Source organism: Monodelphis domestica, chromosome 4 (genome assembly GCF_027887165.1).
Source record: "Monodelphis domestica isolate mMonDom1 chromosome 4, mMonDom1.pri, whole genome shotgun sequence".
In the NCBI taxonomy this organism is placed as follows: Eukaryota; Metazoa; Chordata; class Mammalia; order Didelphimorphia; family Didelphidae; genus Monodelphis; species Monodelphis domestica.
In genome coordinates this window covers 349,852,517-349,872,424 of record NC_077230.1, presented here as the reverse complement: position 1 = coordinate 349,872,424, position 19,908 = coordinate 349,852,517, and the positions used below count along the sequence as shown (strand labels likewise).

Sequence of the window (19,908 nt, the reverse complement as noted above, 5' to 3'; positions counted from 1 at the left end):
TGTTGGAATTTGCATTATAGTGTTCATTTAGAGTGTCTCCTCAGTCATATCCCCTCCAACCCTGTAGTCAAGCAGTTGCTTTTCATCAGTGTTTTTACTCCCACAGTTTATCCTCTGCTTGTGGGTAGTATTTTTTAGATCCCTGCAGATTGTTCAGGGACATTGCATTGATACTAATGGAGAAGTCCATCACCTTCGATTGTACCACAGTGTATCAGTCTCTGTGTAGAATGTTTTTTTGGTTCTGTTCCTTTCGTTCTGCATCACTTCCTGGAGGTTGTTCCAGTCTCCATGGAATTCCTCTAGTTTATTATTCCTTTTAGCACAATAGTATTCCATCACCAACATATACCACAATTTGTTCAGCCATTCCCCAATTGACAGGCATCCCCTCGTTTTCCAATTTTTGGCCACCACAAAGAGCACAGCTATGAATATTCTTGTACAAGTCTTTTTCCTTATTATCTCTTTGGGGTACAAACCCAGCAGTGCTATAGCTGGATCAAAGGGCAGACAGTCTTTTATCACCCTTTGGGCATAGTTCCAAATTGCCCTCCAGAATGGTTGGATCAATTCACAACTCCACCAGCAATGAATTAGTGTCCCTACTTTGCCACATCCCCTCCAGCATTCATTACTTTCCATAGCTGTCATATTAGCCAATCTGCTAGGTGTGAGATGATACCTCAGAGTTGTTTTGATTTGCATCTCTCTGATTATAAGAGATGTAGAGCACTTTTTCATGTGCTTATTAATAGTTTTGATTTCTTTGGCTGTGAACTGCCTGTTCATGTCCCTTGCCCATTTGTCAATTGGAGAATGGCTTGATTTTTTTGTACAATTGATTTAGTTCTTTATAAATTTGAGTAATTAAACCTTTGTCAGAGGTTTTTATGAAGATTGTTTCCCAATTTGTTGCTACCCTTCTGATTTTGGTTACATTGGTTTTGTTTGTACAAAAACTTTTTAATTTGATGTAATCCAGATTATTTATGATTTGTAGACTTTTAAGAGCTAAACAGATGTTGTTAAGTGTGCTAAATTTCATGTAGCCCCAGATCTTACTGGCTCTTTTAGGGGGCCTTGTGAAATGAATAATTGGGATTTTCTTTTAGGTGATCACCGACTTGCCCTACTTCTGTCCCAGCTGGGAGGAAGCCAGCCAATCCGGGACCTGCTCACCATGCAGCTGGTAGACTGGCATCGGCTCCAGGCAGACTGCTTCATCCAGGAGGATCGACTACGCATTTTTACTCTCTTGGCTGGAAAACCAGTATGTCCTTTTCTCCCATTTTTCAGATAATTTAAGACTTCTTGTTCTGAAAATAAGACTTATGTGTTAGCCACAAGTTTTGGCCACAAGAGTCCTTATCTCCCAAATGTCTTTCTAATGAGCTTGAACTTGAAGTGAACTTAGATGATCTATAAATATTTGTTGAACAGTCCAAAAACAAATTGAATAATCTTCTGAAACAGATTAGTGACCCTTCAGAGATCATAATCCACCTACCATGTTATCTTCTCTGATTGATACAAGCTCCTTGAAAGCAAGGGCTGTTTTGCTTTTGTATCTCCTGTACTTAGCAAAATATCTGAAACAAAATTGGAGCAGATGACTGATTACACCTTTTGGGGGGGTGGCGAGGGGGACAGCAAAAACCATTGTATTCGCTGACAGATAATGACCATACACTTTTAGGAAATGCAAAATCCACCAGATGCCCTCCTTCCTTATACAAAACTAGTATTAGTACATGTTTAAGAAATGCTACACTTGGGTTTTTTTGTGTGTGTGTGAAAAATTTTTTCTATTATAATAATAATAACAAACTATTATTTAGTTTGTTTTATAAAACCAAGGATTCATCTATGAACCAATCAATATCAAGATTTCCTACAAAAACATAAACTAGACAGTAAGTGGCTCAAGAAATAAGCAGCCATTATGCATGATGTACATACAGTATTTCTCCTAACTAAATGTCCTTGAGTCTTCCATGTTTAAATTCTCAGTATATAGAAATACATTCATTACACATGAATAATATATGGGCATCTACAAGCTTCCACCATTCATTTTTGATGACCTTTGCAGGTATGGCGACTCTCAGAACAGAAGAATATCAATGTCTGTTCCCAACTGGATTGGAAACGCTCAATTGCTATTCATTTCTGGTACCTTCTTCCTCCTACTGCTTCCATTTCCCAGGCTCTCAGCATGTATGAGGAAGCATTCCAGGTAATGAATATTAGGTAAACCTAAGAAGAAAAAAAGGTTCAGGAATCCTCACTCTTTGCCATCATGTGAGAGATGATCTGATTTCTGTGGTCCATTCTTTTGACTCTAGGCAAATTGGACTAGAACCCTTTGAGAAAAAAATCTTATTTTTCCTTTATTTAAAAATCCATTTTATCCTATACTGATGTTATTTGATCAGAATTTCTCAAGTCAGTGGCTTTATTTAGTAATGTTCCTTAATGACATCCAGATATGGGAGGCTAAGATGTTCGTAACTGTCCTTATTTTGGACCTTATTTTGAGGCTCTGTTCAAGTTAAAAAATATTATTTTTGCTAATTTAAATGTTATTTTTGTCATAGTTCTTTTTATTATCTTGTCATATTTCCTTTTATCAAAAGGATTTGTCAGAGACATTAGAGCCAAAGAGCCAGGAAAATAACAGAAGTCTCAGATGAAGAAAGTTCATTAAAAGATGATGGCCACACATCTGAGCACAGCTATACTATAACTTTCTGAAATTTTAAGAAAAATTTTTAGCCTCTTATGTTCCTAACCTGCCTTGAAAAGCAAGAAAATTTAAATTAAAAAATTGAAATGGTTATTTTCTCACCAAAGAATGAATGAAAGCCAGTCTTATTATCCTCTCTCTGCAGAACACCTGTGAAAGTGAGAAGTATGCCTGCAGTCCTCTGCCTTCATACCTTGAAGACTCTGGCTGTGTGTTAGAAGAAGATGACACAAGGAGACCTCTCAGAGATGTGTCTTTTCACCTTCTCAAGCTCTACAGTGACAGGTAAGTAGGATTTGTTTTTCCCTGGAGGTTCCTCTCCTCCCCACCCCTTTCCCTTAGCCCCCTTAACCTTGCTACTACTTTTTACCTTTTTACCCAGGTTTCAGTAAATTGGAAAACAAATTACTTAGTAAAAAATTCCATTTGATATAAACTAAAGAGGAAACTGGAAAACAGTCTTGAGCAAATAGGTTTAGGCCAACATCTTTAACCAATACAGTACAATAAATTCAAAATTGATGCATGACCTTAATGAGTTACAAAAGATAAAATAAATAACTTTGACTATATGATACTGAAAAGCTTCTGCACAGACAAAATCAGTACATCTAGAAGAATTAGAAAGGAAAAGGTTGATTGGGGAAAGAAATCTTTATGTCAGATTTCTCAGGAAAAAAATTTGCATCTAAGATAAATAAACAACAAATTGGTATGTATTGTATGTAAGACTAAAAGCTGTCTGTTCAAAAGATATGAACAAGCAGTTCTGAGAAAATTATGAATACTAACAACTATATAGAGAATGTGCAAAATCACTACTAATAAAAGAAATGCAGATCAAAACAGTATTGAGATTTCACCTTATCCTGACAAAAATGGCAGAAGATAATAGTCAACATTACAGGTGTTGTGGAAAGATGGGCTCATTACTATACTGTTGGTGGAGCTGTGAATTAGTAAAACCATTTTTTGAATGCAATTTGGAATTATTCAAATGAAGTAACTAAAATGTCCATAATCTTTGACCCAGAAATTCTTCTACTAGGCTTAGACCCCCAAGGAAATTAATAAGAAAGTCTTTATAAACACAAAAATATTTATAGTAACATTATGTGAGAGTGAAGAATTTGAAACAAAGTTGATGACCATTGATTAAACAAGTTGTGGTACATGAATGTAATGAAATATCTCTGCATTATGATAAATGATATATTGTTAATACAGAGAAGCATGTAAAGATTTACAGTCTGATGTAGAATAAAAGTAAGCACAGCTGTATCTCCCTCTCCCCCCCCTGAAAAAAACGAACGAACACACACACACACACACACACACACACACACACACACACACACACACACACACGGATATTACAGAATCTTGAAAAACAAAGAAAAGAGAAAATATCTTTCTTTGCTGAAGGGTCCTTCATTGTACATTTCATATATTTTAAGACTTGATACACTGATAAGTTTTGCTAAGAAAGGAGGGCAAGTTCTACTTTATATTTGTTATATATAACATGGTTCTCTGCAAAGGGGCAAGGATAGAGATGCTCAGAGAAATCCTGGTGAAGTTAAAAAAGCTACAAATCAATTTTATTTTTTTAAGAGAGCCAGGGGGAATTTGAAGCAAAAATGTCAGCATGGACAAAGGCAAGATCAATCCTGTTCCTGCAAAAATCTGAAATTCGTACTCAAATAATGATTAAGAGATTCAATTAAAAACCTATAGTAACTATTTTCTTCCATTCTAGAATTGCACCAAAAATGAGCTAGCTGCCCATGGACAATAGGAAAGGGAGCCACCAGCAAAACCAGCTGTTTTAGGCAACCAAACTAGTGGCTTCCCAGACTAGAGTTGGCCTCAAAACACATGCAAACCTGCAAGACCATTCAGAAGCAGCAAGATTAGCTCTTCTCTAATTAGAGGCTCTGTTTCAAAGATGCAAAGTTTTGGCCTTAGAAGACCTTAGAAACAGCAGGGAACAGACTAGAACAGCAACCCTTGGCCTGGCGTGCCCTTAATCCAAAGTGTGAGGCCAAGCAGGACTGACCAACTACCCAGGAATGCTGACAGGAATGTAGTTCAATTGTGGCATAAAGCTTCAATTCAGGAATAAAGCTTAGAGAAAAGAAGACTTCAGTTACATTAAAAAAAATTTTTAGATTTAGAAGTTTCCCCAAAAAGGAGCAAGCAGCTCTGTGATGAGTGCAAGTAAAGAGTTAAAGAAAAATGGATTTTCCATAAGCAGTACAAGAATAGTTGCAGGGGAAAATGAAGCAAGAGATTTGAAGGAAAAGTTTGAAAGAATAGGTATCTTAGAAGTGAAAGTGGTAAGCCTTACCCCAAGTAACAGACTCCCTGCAAATTTGATCTAAGTTTAGACAAATTGATTACATGAAGCAGCAAGAAATACTAAAACAAAATCCAAAGATTGAAAAAAGGAGAAGAAAATGTAAGATATCTAAATTAAAAAACAACATAAGTATGAAATAGATCAAGGAAAAGAGATGGTTAAAAAGTTTGGACACTACATATCTATAAATCATCAATGAAAACTACCCAGATATTAGAACCAGGTGGAAGAGTTAACTTAGAATCCACCAAATGACCCTTTGACTCAGAAATACCACTACTCAGTCTGTACCTCAAAGCAATCAGAGAAAGGGGGAAAGCATCAATATGTACAAAAATGTAGCAGCTTTTGAAATAGCAAGTAAACTTAAGGGAGCAAACAAATTTTGATAGAAGAATGTAATGGAATATTTTACTGCCATAAGAAATGGTGAAAGGAACAGGTTTCATGAAACTTGGGAAGATATATATGAACTGATTAAACTGAGTAAAGTGAGCAGAACCAGAAGAAAAATTATGTATAAATACAGTTAATATAAATATGCAATAACAAACACATAAAAACAAACTACAGATAGTTCTACTATAAGACAACACATGTATTCTCTAAAAGCGTGGAGCAAAATCACCCAATAAAACCCACAAGGTTATGGGAAAAATAAGGCTAGGTACACAAATGCTAAACTTCATCAATGCATATCAAAAAAGAAAGAAAGAAAAGAAACTTGATTTTTTTTTTTTAAATGGGACCATGCACACTCTTTGTGGTAGCAAAAAAAAAAATAGAAAATGAGGGATGCCCTTTGATTGGGGAATAGCTGAACAAATTGCGGTATACGATGGTGATGGTGTACTATACAGAATGATGAACTGTTTGATTTCTACAAAAACTGGAAAGACCTCCATGAATTAATGTGGTGTGAAATGAGCAGAACCAGGAGAACATTGTTCACAGAAACTGATACATTATGGCACAATCTAATGTAATAGACTTTGCTACTAATTATTGATCTAGGACAATCCCAAGGGACTTGTAATAAAGAATGCTATCTACATCAAGAGAAAGAACTGTGGGGGTAGAAATGCAGAAGAAAATCATGATTTATCACATGTTTATATGGGTATAGGATTTGGAGTTTTTGATTGTAAAAGATTACTCTTACAAAAATGAATAATATGGAAATAGGTATTGAGTAATAATACATGTATAACCCAGTGGAACTGCTTGTCAGTTCTGGGAGGGAGAGAACATGAATCATGTAACCACAGAAAAATATTTTAAAGTAAATTTTTTTTTTAATGGGAGCATGGTTTTATGCACATGTTAAATGGTTAAGAAACACTACATTTGAGCACAAGACAAATTCATAGCTGCAGGGGAAGTGGGGTAGGGTGGTACAGACCTGATCTCCTCTGCACATAGCTCCTGCTCTGACAAAATGGGCATGGGAAGAGTCACAACTTGTGAGCTTCTGTTAGATTAGTGCAGCTTTCTTGAACAAGTGGATTTTCTTAGGAGAAATTGTTCAGAAGTAAACCAAAATTCAGAATATACTCAAAACTTTTATTCCTTAATAGGTCAAACCCATTGAAACGAACTTGCCTTTCTTGAAACATGAATTTTGGTAGAAACTTGATTATATAATGAAAAAGTTAAAACTTATGATCATTGCAGTAACTGACCATAATATAATTAATTCCCCAAGAGGGCTGATGATGAACCATGTCACCCACCAATTAATAGAGAGATGAATTCAGGGTACTGAATGAGATGAATATTTTTTTGATATGTCCAATGTGGAAATGTATTTTACTTAACTATGTTTAACTTGTTAACAAGAGTTTTTGTTTTTGTTTCTCTTCTTTTTTAAAAAATAAAGGATAATGATAAGGAGAGTTGACTGATTTTTGTTAATGGGGGGGGGGAATATTAAAAAAAAAATTTTTATCATATCCTGTCTCCTTAAAGGACTTCCAAAAGTATAAGTTCCAGAAATGTCGTAATCAATTCCAGAACTCCAATTAAAAAATACTACACACATTCAGGAAGGAATTGAAGTACCAATGATCATGCAAAATCTGGCAGTAGCATCTTCTAGTATAAGAAGAGACTTGTAGTAAAATATTCCAAAAGTCTTAAAAGTATAGACTTGTCTCCAGGGAGAACAAAATCCTGCAAAATTGAATGTAATCCTGTGGGGGTGGGAGTAATGTAACCCTATGGGGGGATTGGTTTTTAATGGAATAGAGAACTTTTTAAGCATTCCTGATGAAAAGGCCAGACCCCAAAAAAACCTTTGAAATGCGTGTTATGATTGTATTAGAAGCATATCTGTGCTTAAACATGTAATTGCAGATTTTTTTCCCCCCAGGACAATTTAAACTTTAAAATCATATGTCAGGGACTACCGAGGTGGCTGAGTAGATTGAGAGCCAAGCTTAGATTTAGGAGGCCCTGGGTTCAAATGTGGTCTCAGACACTTCCTAGATGTATGACCCTGGGCAACTCACTTAACCCCCATTGCCTAGACCTTACTATTCTTCTGCCTTGGAACCAACACACAGTATTGATTCTAAGATAGAAGGTAAGGGGTTTTATTGTTTGTTTGTTTGTTTGCTTGTTGGTTTGTTGGTTTGTTTTTACAAATCAGATGCCAGAATTCTGGATGCATATACAAAGAATAAGGAAAATAGGAGATGAGGGTTTTTTGTTTTGTTTTGTTTTTAATGAAGTAAAAAAGGTGGATCAAAAAACACCAAACTTATTTTATCAGATAATTCCAACAACTTATGTAGTATGATTGTATTGTGAATGTCTGTAGCTCTGGGAAAATGTCTTATTTTTATGATATAGCATGGAACTTTGAGGAGAAAGTTATTTGTCTGAGCCCCATAAAATTTAAATCTAGTTTGCTTTCTGTTTGTTTTTATTTTTTGTTTTGTTTTTGTATTTCTGCTAATACAGCAGAGAATAGGAGATGTGTTGATTGCTCAGGTCAGTCTATGGTCCTTTTTTTGGGCCAGTATGATATTTTTCTCTTACCTCTTCCCCTGCATCCCGTTCTATACACCCATTCTTCACCCACTCTTTCTCCCCTCTTTTCTCCTATAGACATTATGATCTGAATCAGCTATTGGATCCTCGGAGTATAACTTCTGATCCATTGGACTATCGATTGAGCTGGCACCTCTGGGAAGTCTTGCAGGCCTTGAATTATACCCACCTTTCTGAGCAATGTGAAGGCGTGCTACATGCCAGCTATGCCGCTCAGCTTGAGAGTGAAGGACTATGGGAGTGGGCCATCTTTGTCCTACTTCATATCACCAACACATGGTGAGAGAAAGGCAACCCCTGGGACCCACTCAATGTGACCCCAAAAAAAGGGATGTTCAAGAAATAAGACAATTTTGATTCCTTCCTGTTTAATTCCCTGATGCAAATAGGACTTTTGTTCAAAATTGTGGGCACTGTTTAGAAGAGAACAACATGTAGGTTACTGCCATTAGGGATATTATAGTGTAGTTACACAGTTGGTAGCATTCCTGGGATTTACTCTGCAGCAGAATATAGTATATTGCTTCCATCAAAGACTTCCTCAGGTTCCTTGAAGATGATATCAATGGAATACAAGTTTTAGAAGGTCATGCCCAGCAGTTAGGATTGTGAGCTTGTACTCATGAGGATCACTCTAGCAAAGTTAAATGATAATTTAAAAAAACATTTAAGAGCATTTATTTAGTTGCCAGGCTCTGAGTAGAAATTATGGATTCAAGGACAAAAATAAAATTGCCCCTAGTCTTAAAGAATTTGTATTCTATTGAAAGTGTGGGCTGAGTTACAACAGGTATATACCCAGAAAAGTGAACAAAACATATTTAAAATAATTTCCATAGGTGGAGATGGGTAAGGACAAAGATATTAGCAATTGGGAATATCAGAATAGGCTTTCAGAGCGAAAATGATCTTTGAAGGAAGCTCTGATTCTCTTGAGGTGGAAGTGAGAAGGAAATTCAAAGCATGAGGAAGGATAGATTGGAGAAGGGACAGCTTTATGATAGAGGAGGCTATTGCCATATTCCAGGGAAGAGATGATTAGTGCTTGAAAAGTGTGGCAGCTGTGTGAATAAAGAAAATTTGATGGGAGCAATAGATAGTTTGAAGGTAGAGCTGATAAGACTTGATAATTGATTAGATATTAGGGAGAATGAGGACTGGGAAATGGCCGAGATTGTAAACAAGGGTGACTTGAGAATATGACTTGCAGAAAAGGCATAGGGAATTAATTCTATTTGGATATGTTCTTTTGAGATACCTGTGGAATCTTAAGAGGCCTGGAATTTAGGAGTAAGATAATAGGCTGGGTGTATAGATCTGAGACGATTCTGTATATAAGTTATAGTTATTACAACCATAAGATAGCTTAGGGATAGAAAAGAAGTCCCAGAACAACCCTGGAAAGGGATTGAGACACACTTATCCAGTATAACACTGAGAAAGAGAAAGAAAAGCAGCAGCCAGATATGAGAACCACCACTAGTTATAGGAGGAGCTACAAAAGACTCAGTTTTCACTCTTGTAGAGTTCATAGTCTTATGAGAATACAACACAAACAAGTGGAAAATGTATGAAAGGCCTATAGACAAAAGTGCATACAAAGAAGTCTTCATGGGAATAGCCAGCATTTGAGAAACATAATTACATTGATTGGTCTTTGGGTAATGAATTTTCTCAGCCACATTAGCACATAGACAGTTTCTTAAGGGATTGAAATCTATATCAGCAGAAAGAGTCTATCAACAGAATCAAAGTTCTTCCTTGAAATAATGTTGTAAAGAATTGGATGTACTGGGAACATATTTGAACTGTACCATTTAACCATTTAATAGCTCTGTGACCTGAGGTGAATGATAGGCTCTATGAGTCTGTTTCTTCATCTATAAAACAGGGATGAAACTTAAGTACTTAACTCATGGGGATTGTGATGAAAATACTTTCTAAGTTGTAAAGCACTATAGAATGTAAGCTATTGCAGTTTACTATTTTCTAGGCTAGAATTAAAGAAAGCTCAGGTTCCTTATTTCTTCCTTCTTGTTCCCCTGATTATTTTGTTTCATTATTAGATAACTTCTCTTCTCAGACCCATTAGAGATTCCTTTGTCAAGGAAAAGGAGCAGCGAATGCTCAGGGTTTTATCTTGGGAAAGATAGCATTTTCCCCTAATCCCTAGCCTTTTTACCTCCTAAGAGGTGGTAATGAAAAATTAACTTCAAGGAAGCAATGTTAAAAACTATGTTATAGCATGTAGAGATCATTAGCCAAACCCTTTTCATCTTTGTATCTTTCTCCTTCCTTGCCAGTATGCGTGAGAAGGCAGTAAGGGAGCTACTCACCCGGCACTGTAGGCTTTCAGAGACCCCTGAATCCTGGGCCAAGGAGTCCTTCCTGACCCAAAAGCTGTGTGTGCCTGCTGAGTGGATCCATGAGGCCAAGGCTGTGCGTGCTCACATGGAAGCTGACCAGCACCTGGAGGCACTCTACCTATTCAAAGCTGGACACTGGAACCACTGCCACAAACTGGTCATCAGACATCTGGCCTCTGGTGAGTTGGAGTTTCTTGGCCTTATTTCAGACTCCAAGCTAGGGGAGAGTTGACAGAGATCAGAAGATAGGCTTCTTTCTTGGGTTGCCCATTTTAAAAAAGCTGGTTCTGTGTGAATGGAAGATTAATTTTGGGAGAAGGGTAGGAAATTAGCAGTGGTAAGGTTAACTCAGCTCCCCAGTAATAGTTTTAATCTGAAGTCATTGGTAATTAACATAGCTAACCTAAGACCTTTTTCTGTCTCGTAACCTACATGAAATCACTGCTCCTCATATATCATTTGTAGAATTTTTTAAGACGAAGGCATGATTGATCTTTTTTTATTCCTTCCCTTGATATTCCCTTTTGAACCTTTCCTTTATAACTTGAGCATGTAATTTTGGCATATTTTGTTCTTGTCTTCTTCAGATGCTATTATTAATGAGAACTACAACTACCTGAAGGGATTCCTGGAAGACCTAGCCCCACCAGAGCGTAGCAGCCTAATTCAGGACTGGGAGACAGCTGGACTAGTTTATCTGGATTATATCCGAGTCATCGAAATGCTCAGCCGAATTCAGCAGGTAGTTAACTGAGGCCAAAGTTTCACAAAAGCTTGATTAGCTTCTTGTCCTCAGGCCTTTCAGTGACCACTCGGTAACTAATGTGGCAGATAACTTTCTCCATTTAGGTCATTTTAAAGTTTACATTTGATTACATATATAAATAAGAGGTTATGATTAACTAAAGGGATAAAAGCAGAAGGAGCAGATAGGCTTTAGTCCTGTATGTCCATCTCTGCCTCATCCACCTGTAATCAGTGAAACTTCCTGGAGGAGGTATTGTTTTGAGTCATGAGAGCAGTAGCAATTTTATGGGTATGCAATGGAAGTACCTGCAGAGTGGCACAGTGAAGGGGGAAGGGCAGGTTCAGAGATCTGAGTTCACTTAAAATTGGCTACAACTCTTGTGAAATATTGAGGCCCCTATGGTGATTGTGCAATGCAATCAGTTGGTTTTAGCTCTGAGGGTTTTTTTAGGGTGAAAATGACCAGATTAAAAGTATTTTTGATATGGGGACATAATCTGAGTATAGAATGGCCTGTAAGGAGATAACAATTTGGAAGCAGAGCAAAAAGCAGTTTTGTGGGACAGAAATATGACTCTTGCTTCTGTTCTCACCACATCCTGAGTGCTCCTCTTCACAGGCTCCAGCTCTTACTCCTGACTGTTTGTTGAACTTTGACCAAATGAGTGCCATGATTTCTTCTATCTAGTCCATCATTCTTTTCCTAAAGCTTTTATCAGGATCATTTGATCTCTCTCACCCCAGTGAACAGAAGCTCAGAAAGATGACATAACTTGGTCAAGGGTAATGTAACAAATTGGGGACAGAATCCAGACTAGAACCCAGATCTCGTGATTCTGGAGAATAGGTGCATGTCACAGTCTAGCCCAAGGAGGGGGACAGCTGTGGCCATGATCTTCCTGAGACTGACCCTCTCTTCTTGTCAGCTTGATTGTCCAGGATACGAACTAGAGAGATTGCATACCAAAGTGACCTCGCTTTGTAATCGGATAGAGCAGATTCACTGCTCCAATGCCAAGGATCGACTGGCCCAGTCAGGTAAGCCTCTGTTTTTCAGTCAGGTTCTCAATGTTCTCAGGGCTAAGCTCTTACCTCTGAATTGTGCATCGGGGGCAGCTGGGCACATTAATAATTTGTCTTCTATCTTCCAGACATGGCCAAGCGTGTCGCCAATATCCTTCGGGTTGTTTTGAGTCTCCAGCAGGCCCCAGAAGCAGCCCCAGACTCCCCTGCAGACCTGCAGCGTGTCCCTCTGCGCTTACTGGCTCCCCACATTGGCCGGCTCCCCATGCCTGAGGACTATGCCTTAGAAGAACTGCGTAGTCTTACACAGTCCTACCTCCGAGAACTGACCGTGGGGAGCCAGTGAGCCCTGGGCCTCTGCCCCTCCCTACCCCATCCGCTTCTCGCACAAATGCTGGTGCGGGTTCTGTTTGGATAATTCATTCATTTGCCATTCTCCCAGGCGGGGCAGGGGAGCGGTGGTTCCGCCCTATTCCCTGTATTCCCCGTGTTCCCTCGCTGTGCACGGCGCTGGGTAGTGTCCTCCAGGACCTGCCAGGGGCATTTTCAGAGGGTGGGGGAGCACAATGGGGTTTCTGGAGCCCCAGGTAGGAGTTCGAGCCTCCATTGAGGTCAGCCATTATTATTGTGTTGTGTTGGGTATTTAATGGTCAATAAAGCACCTTGGGCAGATTCCCTTCAACAAGCAGGGGTTTCCTCCGACCTCCAGTTATCTTCCATTCCCATTTGCTGCAGGTCTGTGTCCTCTGGGGATGGGGAATCCTTGCTCCCTGAAGAATCGTCTCCCCCACGTCTCCCTCCCAACACCCTGTCCCCACTGAACTACCCAAGTTTGGAAAGCATCTCTAGGTTGTTTCTTTTGAACACTGAGATTTTCTAGCTTATGGGTTAGAATAGGTTGAATTGAGTGAAGGAATTTAATACGAGTTCTTTGACCTCAACAGAGTAGAGGACCCAAGTCCTCCAGTCAACCTTTGGTCAAGGGCTCTTCTGTCATCTTGGCACCAGCCTGGGAATGGAGCCCCACCCCTGCTGCCTTGGGGTTCACGATCCTTGTTGACAAGTCCTGTGGAGTAGATGTGTCTTAACCCAGTCCCTTCTGCCTCTGCTTCCAGCAGGCCCCTATAAACCAGCTGGCCACTCGTGTTTTCTTAACACATTTCAGCAACTTGGCAGGTGGCCTTCACCCCACTCATCTTCCCCACTTGCTGAATGTATCAATGTGTAATGTGTCTGCTGGACTTCTTGCCAAAGCAGAGAGTCAGGAGAAGGTGAGGGAGCCTGGAGACCAGAGACTTACCCACTGCCCTCCCACATACATACATACACACACACACACACACACACACCCCTCCACCCTCAACCAACTTGTGGCTGCCTCCCCCATCTCCATATAGACAGGCCCCTCCATCTAGTAGCATCTGAAGTCAAACTGTTTCCGGGATGAGGACTGTATGTGCCGAGCCCTAGGGAGGAGAGGAGGCCTCTGTCACACAGCTGCTGGCCCGTGGGAAATCCCAAGTAACAGACTGGGGTATCTGGTGTCAGGTACTGCTGCAAATAGCAGCTTTACCCAGGGTCTTTATGCATGAGGATTATGTAAAGGTTTTTATTAAAACATATATATATATAAATAAATGATCTAGATTATTTTCCTGTCTGTTTTTCTGAAGCTACTTTCTTAAAAAAATAAATAAAATGTTTATCACATTCCTGGAGCTGGCTTTGCGTTTGCATTTTTGAATGACTTTAAACCAGGCCAGAGTTTAATGTTGACTTTGAAGAAGAGAAAACTTAGGAGAGTTTTTGTTGACTACCCTGGGATATTCAAAGGACTAGCATGTAAAAGAGAGATTTAAGTTGTTTTACTTGGCCCCAGAGCACATAACTAGAACCAATAGCAAGACGTTTCTGTCTCAGATGCCAAGTTCCAGGGCTTCTGTATATCACTGTAGCAGGCACTTGAAAAAATATTATCTGATACAAGTTGAGTAGGGTCTGTCCTCCGGGAAATCACGGTCTTAAGGGGACACTGAGAGACATCGTGCAGAATAAGCCAACAAACGTTCTACATGTTTTCTACTTGTTAAGTACCTTCCGGGGTCCCAAAAACACAAAGACATAAGGCTTTTTAAAGCTCCAACTTTCAAGGAGCTTTTGATTTAATGGTGCTCTGATAATTATTTAGAAGGTATAAGGTACTTTGGATTAGAGGAGGAGGAGGAAGATCATTGATGGGGCCAGGCTGGAGGGGGAGATGGGAGGTTTCCTTGAAGACATTGTTTTGTGGTTTGCTTGTGTTCTTTAAGTTTCCTTTCCCTTTACACAAAACAGAGTAAGAATGTTATAACTGCTTAAAACCATCAATACAGTTCACCAAAAACAGTTTTATATATAGGAGGAAATTAATATTAGATTTCCATAACATTAAGTTGCCGTATCAGCTACTTGGCTACAATAGTACTATAAGTTTATAATGACTCCTAACCAAAACTGAGTCAGATCATAAGTCTAAACTGAAATGTTTATTACTTGATTCACTTTTTGGATCTGTTATCAACCAGAATAAAGCTTGATATTTAAGGCTTTTTTTTTTGTCATTTACTGATTGGCCTTAGAGCTAAGGGTCAATGTCATTGGCCATAACTGTACCTAATGGTGACTACTCATCAGTGTCTCCTTTTCCCTCCTCTTCAAAAACATCTAAATAACCACCCAAAAAAACCCAGAAATCTATTTTGAACACATACCATAAGGAAACCTACCAAGACTGACAATATCTCCATTTGACAGAAATTATCAACTTTGTATAAATGATGAAGGTGAGAATTCTGTAGTGGGAAGGAGAGGTAGAAGATATTAAAAACAACTAAACCACTACCTTGGACATGGGATTCCTTTCATTGTTCCTGACTAGTAACAAAAAATTAATACTAAATGGTTTCTTCATCAGAAGTGGAAAGCCAATTTTTTGAAGCAGGCTTAATGAAGCCTGCTTGATTGATACCTAGACCACAACTATTCCTCTAGTAAGAAAAGCTTTATCCTCAGTCTTTTATCACAAGATAGCCTATATCACTCAAGTTACTCTAAAAGAACCCTAAAAATGCCAGTTTACTTAACCTTGGGTAAAATGGTAATGAAAATTAGACCAGAGTTGTTCCTTTCACAGGGCCTATATGGTGATCATTAGATTATAAGCTCCTTGAGGTCAGGGACTCCTGCCTCTTTTTGTATTCCCAGTAGTTAGGATACTACCTACCATGTAAGAGATATTAATGTGTATGAGTGGATGGGGGGAATAGTTAGGATATTTTCAGTGGCACTTATATGAGAACACTATGCATGGAATTTTTCATTTCAAATTCTTAACAAGGAACCAATCAAGTTAAAGCAAAATTGTTTCTGTAGCATCTTAGTATACATAAGATACAGCTGGGTGGCTCAGTGGATTGAGAGCCAAGCCTAGAGATGGGAGCTCCTGGGTTCAAATGTGACCTTGGACACTTATTAGCTTTGTGACCCTGGGCAAGTCACTTAACTTTGTTTACTTCAATTTCCTCACCTAAAATTTCCTGGAGAAGGAAAGGGCAAAAAATTCCAATGAGGTCAAGAAGAGCAGGAGACTGAAACAACTGAACAAAACATGTCGAAAAACAAAATGATAAGATTGGTCTGATACAATGATTTTGAAGAATCTTCAATTTTTCTAAAACCATTTCCTTTTAGTATCAATTCTAAAACAAGAGCAGCAAGGGCTAGGCTATCAGGATCAAGTGACTTGCCCAGGGTCACTCAGCTAGGAAGTGAGGCCAATTTGAACCCAGGTCTTCCAGACTCCAAACCTGGCCCTCTCTATCCACTGTGCTATTCCCCATAAAAAAATCACTGTCCCCCCACCCCTTTTTTTAAACTGATGTCTCTTTTTGTCATCTTTATTTCCCAGTGTCTCTTCCCTTTCCCAGAGAACTATCTCTTAGAACCAAAAAAAAGGTAAAAGAGGAAAAATAAGTTCCCCCAAACTAGCCAGCATGTCAAAAGTATCTGACACTGGGGGTAGCTGGGTAGTTTAGTGGATTGAGATCCAGGCCTAGAGATGGGAGGTCCTAGGTTCAAATCTAACCTCAGACACTTTCCAGCTGTGTGACCCTGAACAAGTCACTCAACTCCCATTACCTAGCCCTTACCACTCTTCTGCCTTGGAGCCAATACACAGTATTGACTCCAAGATGGAAGGTATGGGTTTTAAAAAAAATATCTGACACTATATACAGTGTTCCACACTTATTGTCCCCCCACTTCTGCAAAGAAGCCATTGATGAACCCATGGAAAGATGCTTTCTTATATCTTCTTTCATGCCAAACTTTGTTATAATTTTACAGTATTTTGTTCTAATTGTTTTATTAGTTTTCTTCCCTTTACATTTTTATAGTCATGAGCATTGTTTTCCCAATTCTGCCTACTTCACTCAGTTCTAGAAATCTTCCCATATTTCTGTGTTCATCATAATTGTAGTTTCTTACAACACAATTTTCCATGAACACTGCACAATTTATTTCATCATTCCCCAGTGGATGGGCATCTGCTTTGTTTCTGATTCTCTGCTATTATAAAAAAATCAATAATTAATCAATACACATTAAGTGCCTACTATGTGTTAGATACTGTGCCAAGTACTACCAAAAGTGCTGCTATAAATATTCTTTTATACATGGGGAATTTTTATGATTCACCACCTCAGAGCATACACTTGGCGATGAAATTCCCTGGCCAAAGGGTGTGGGCATTTTCCTTACCTACACGCAATTCTAAATTGCTATTCAGTATATTGGACCAATTCTGCTCCACCAACAATGCTTTACTGTACCAATTTCCCCCAAAAAACCTCCAACTTCTTTATTTTGTCATCTTTGCCAATATGTTGGGAGGCAAGTGAAATCTCAGAGGTGGGTTTTTTTTGCATTTATCTTGTGAGTGATTTGTAACAATCTTTCACAAGACTTAATTGCTACTTGTTTGAGAACTTTGTTGATGTTCCTTGATAACTTCTGTATTGGGTTAATTGCTTTTGATCTCATGTAGTTGTCACAATTGCCTATATATCTTAGATGTAAGACTTTTATTAAAGAAGTTTGATACAAATAATCTTTATTTCCTCAGCAACCGCTTCCCTTCCTATCTGGGCTGCATTCATTACGCTCATGCAAAAGCTTTTCAATTTGATGTGACTGAAACGATTAAATCTTTTGTAATCACTTCTATCCAATGGTTCCTTAAGAATTTAGCCCTTCCTCTCCCAGCTATAGTTGAGAAAGGGGCCTGTTGTGGTTCTCTTCCGATGTTTTTAGAGTATTATCTTTATTCAGGCCATGTATCAATTTTGAGTTTATTGTGGCATATAGTATGAAGTATTGGGTTAAGCCAGGAGTTCACAATTTAAGAGTCAATGGATATATTGTAGTGGTCCAAGAACTGGAATGGGCAAAAAAAATTGCATTTTTATTTTCACTAACTTCTAACTAAAATTTAACATTAATTTCCTTCAACTATGAATGTAGGCAGCACATCACAAGAGAAAGGGAGAGGAGGAGGAGGAGGAGAAAAATAATTTATTAAATGCTTATTTTATGCCAGGCACTGTTTAGTACAGTGCCTAGGACAGCATAAGCACTTAATAATTGCTTATTTATTGATTGATTGATTGATTGATTGCCAAGTACTGGGGATACTAATACAAGCAAAAAGAAAGATAGTCCCAACCCTTAAGGAGTTTATATCCCAATGAGGGAAGACAACATTTAAAAGAAGGCTGAAAAGTTGGAGACGGGGTTAGTGAGGTGGCTCAGTGAATAGAATGCCAGGCTTGGAGTCAGGAAAATTCGCCTTGCAGAGTTCAAATTTGGCCCCATATGCTTCATTAGCTGTGTGGTCCTGGGCAAGTCTCTTAACTCTGTTTGCCTCAAGTTTTATCATCTGTAAAATCAGCTGGAGAAGGAAATGGCAAATCACTCCAGTGTCTTTGCCAAGAAAACCCCAAATAGGGTCACCAAGAATCACACAATTGAACAACAATAGAATGCTTTGAACTTGGAGTAAAGAGACCTGTATTTGAATCTTGCCTCTGTCAAATCCAGGCTATATGATTCTGTATAAGTAATTTCACTTCTCTGAGTTTATTTTTTAATCTATAAAATAGGTGCAATAACTTGTGCTATCTAACAGGATTTTTACAAGGGAAACACTTGAAAAAAGTTAGAAGCGAGGAGGGGAAAAGATAGAGAAAAAAGAAGCAAGTATTAGTAGCTTGGGCACTCCCTGAAATAGAAGTACTGGGCAAGAAATCACCACTCAGTGAAGGGGGTATTTATTTTCTTTGGTTTTTTTTTGTTTGTTTGTTTGCTTTTTTCTTTGATTACCTTAGTATTTGTTACCAGTCAACTCATTATGAATTTTTTTTCCCTCTCCCAAAGGTTGGAAGACTAATCATGGGCCCAGTCCCACTACTAACTGTGTAATATTTATTGGGAAAGGAAATGGGATTTGGAAAACAGGGGGATAATGGGAGGTTTGTATGGGGTATGGAGGAGTTAAGGGGAGAGATGGTATATAGCTTGGTGATGCAAGGGAGGGAGATGCCCCCTGCTGAGAGGACACAGCAGGGGTCCAATAAGGACTATTTGTCCTGGAATGACTGAATTGAAGTTCAGCTCCCTCTATGACCAGAAAAGATAGTCCACTTATCTGACTGCAAATTCAATAATATAAAGTTTAATAACTAGTTGGGATTGGAGTTTTTTCTCAGCTTCAGACCTGAGGCCAGGCCCAGAGGTTGGCGGAGAGTTTGTCTCACTCCCATCTACTCTCGTTCTAATTCAGAATCTTAGCAGTACACAGAAAGCAACAAGGTCTGACCTTCAGAGATGAATGGGCCTGAATCTTCGGGCTGAACCAAGAAGAGGCGGCACACCACACCAGACTGGGCTGAACAAGCTCCTTCCTCCTCCAACACCCGGAAGCAAGTCCCACCCGGCAGGAAGGAAGTGCTAGTCACAAGACCCAACTGCCACTCCCAGTTGGCCCCTTCCCCCACAAACTGTCAGTCTAATTTCCGTTCCATAACTGGCACAGGATCTTTGTAGATCAGGTAGAAACATACCCAGCTAAGGAGCCTGCTGAGGTAGAGATTAGAAAAGTCAGCAGTCAGGAACAGAACCAGACTGCTAAAAAGGTGCTGTACTCCTAATTTCTGCTGGAATGCTTTCCAGTTTTCTTAAACATTCTTTTTAGATAAGGAGTCTTTTCTTAGGTAATTTCTATTTCTGCGTTTATTGAACATTGCTGAGTTGTTATTTCTGAGTCTTCCTTGTCTAGTGTATTGCATCTAATTCATTTTCTGTTTTTTAACCTGCCTCTCTAAGTATTCACAAATAGGCCTTTTAGAAATCCCTTCAAGAATTCTGGCAAAAGAATGGACGTCAAATTCATTTGCATCTAGTCCAGAGAATCCAAACATTCCCTTTTTTGGAAAATCAACATTTTTGCCCATCTCCAGTTCTGTGACACCTCTTGAGTGTCCACATTTATTCCAAGTTCATAGTGACTCAGC

At 38.8% G+C, this 19,908-nt stretch overlaps 1 protein-coding gene and 2 long non-coding RNA genes across 6 annotated transcripts in view; 1 reads left to right on the top strand and 2 right to left on the bottom strand.

Annotated features, from left to right (window-relative positions):
* NUP98 (nucleoporin 98 and 96 precursor) overlaps positions 1–14,019 on the top strand; it is a 101,517-nt gene extending 87,498 nt beyond the window's left edge. For all 4 annotated transcript variants that reach the window (XM_056795056.1, XM_001370235.4, XM_007491076.3 and 1 more), the window contains 8 exons: positions 1,116–1,273; positions 2,096–2,239; positions 2,895–3,034; positions 8,223–8,444; positions 10,469–10,710; positions 11,119–11,273; positions 12,205–12,316; positions 12,430–14,019. In XM_056795056.1, coding sequence (XP_056651034.1) covers positions 1,116–1,273; positions 2,096–2,239; positions 2,895–3,034; positions 8,223–8,444; positions 10,469–10,710; positions 11,119–11,273; positions 12,205–12,316; positions 12,430–12,647 — 1,391 coding nt within the window. In that variant the 3' untranslated portion in view covers positions 12,648–14,019. The remainder of the gene's footprint in view (positions 1–1,115; positions 1,274–2,095; positions 2,240–2,894; positions 3,035–8,222; positions 8,445–10,468; positions 10,711–11,118; positions 11,274–12,204; positions 12,317–12,429) is intronic.
* LOC130453845 (uncharacterized) lies at positions 1,432–2,957 on the bottom strand. Its single transcript, XR_008911449.1, has 2 exons — positions 2,852–2,957; positions 1,432–2,259 (listed from the first exon to the last, which is right to left on the bottom strand). It is a non-coding gene; the product is annotated as an uncharacterized LOC130453845 (long non-coding RNA).
* Positions 14,020–14,427: 408 nt separating the features above from the next.
* Positions 14,428–19,516, bottom strand: LOC103104942 (uncharacterized). The gene is made up of 2 exons (XR_008911448.1): positions 19,215–19,516; positions 14,428–14,620 (listed from the first exon to the last, which is right to left on the bottom strand). It is a non-coding gene; the product is annotated as an uncharacterized LOC103104942 (long non-coding RNA).
* Between the last annotated feature and the right edge of the window lie 392 nt (positions 19,517–19,908).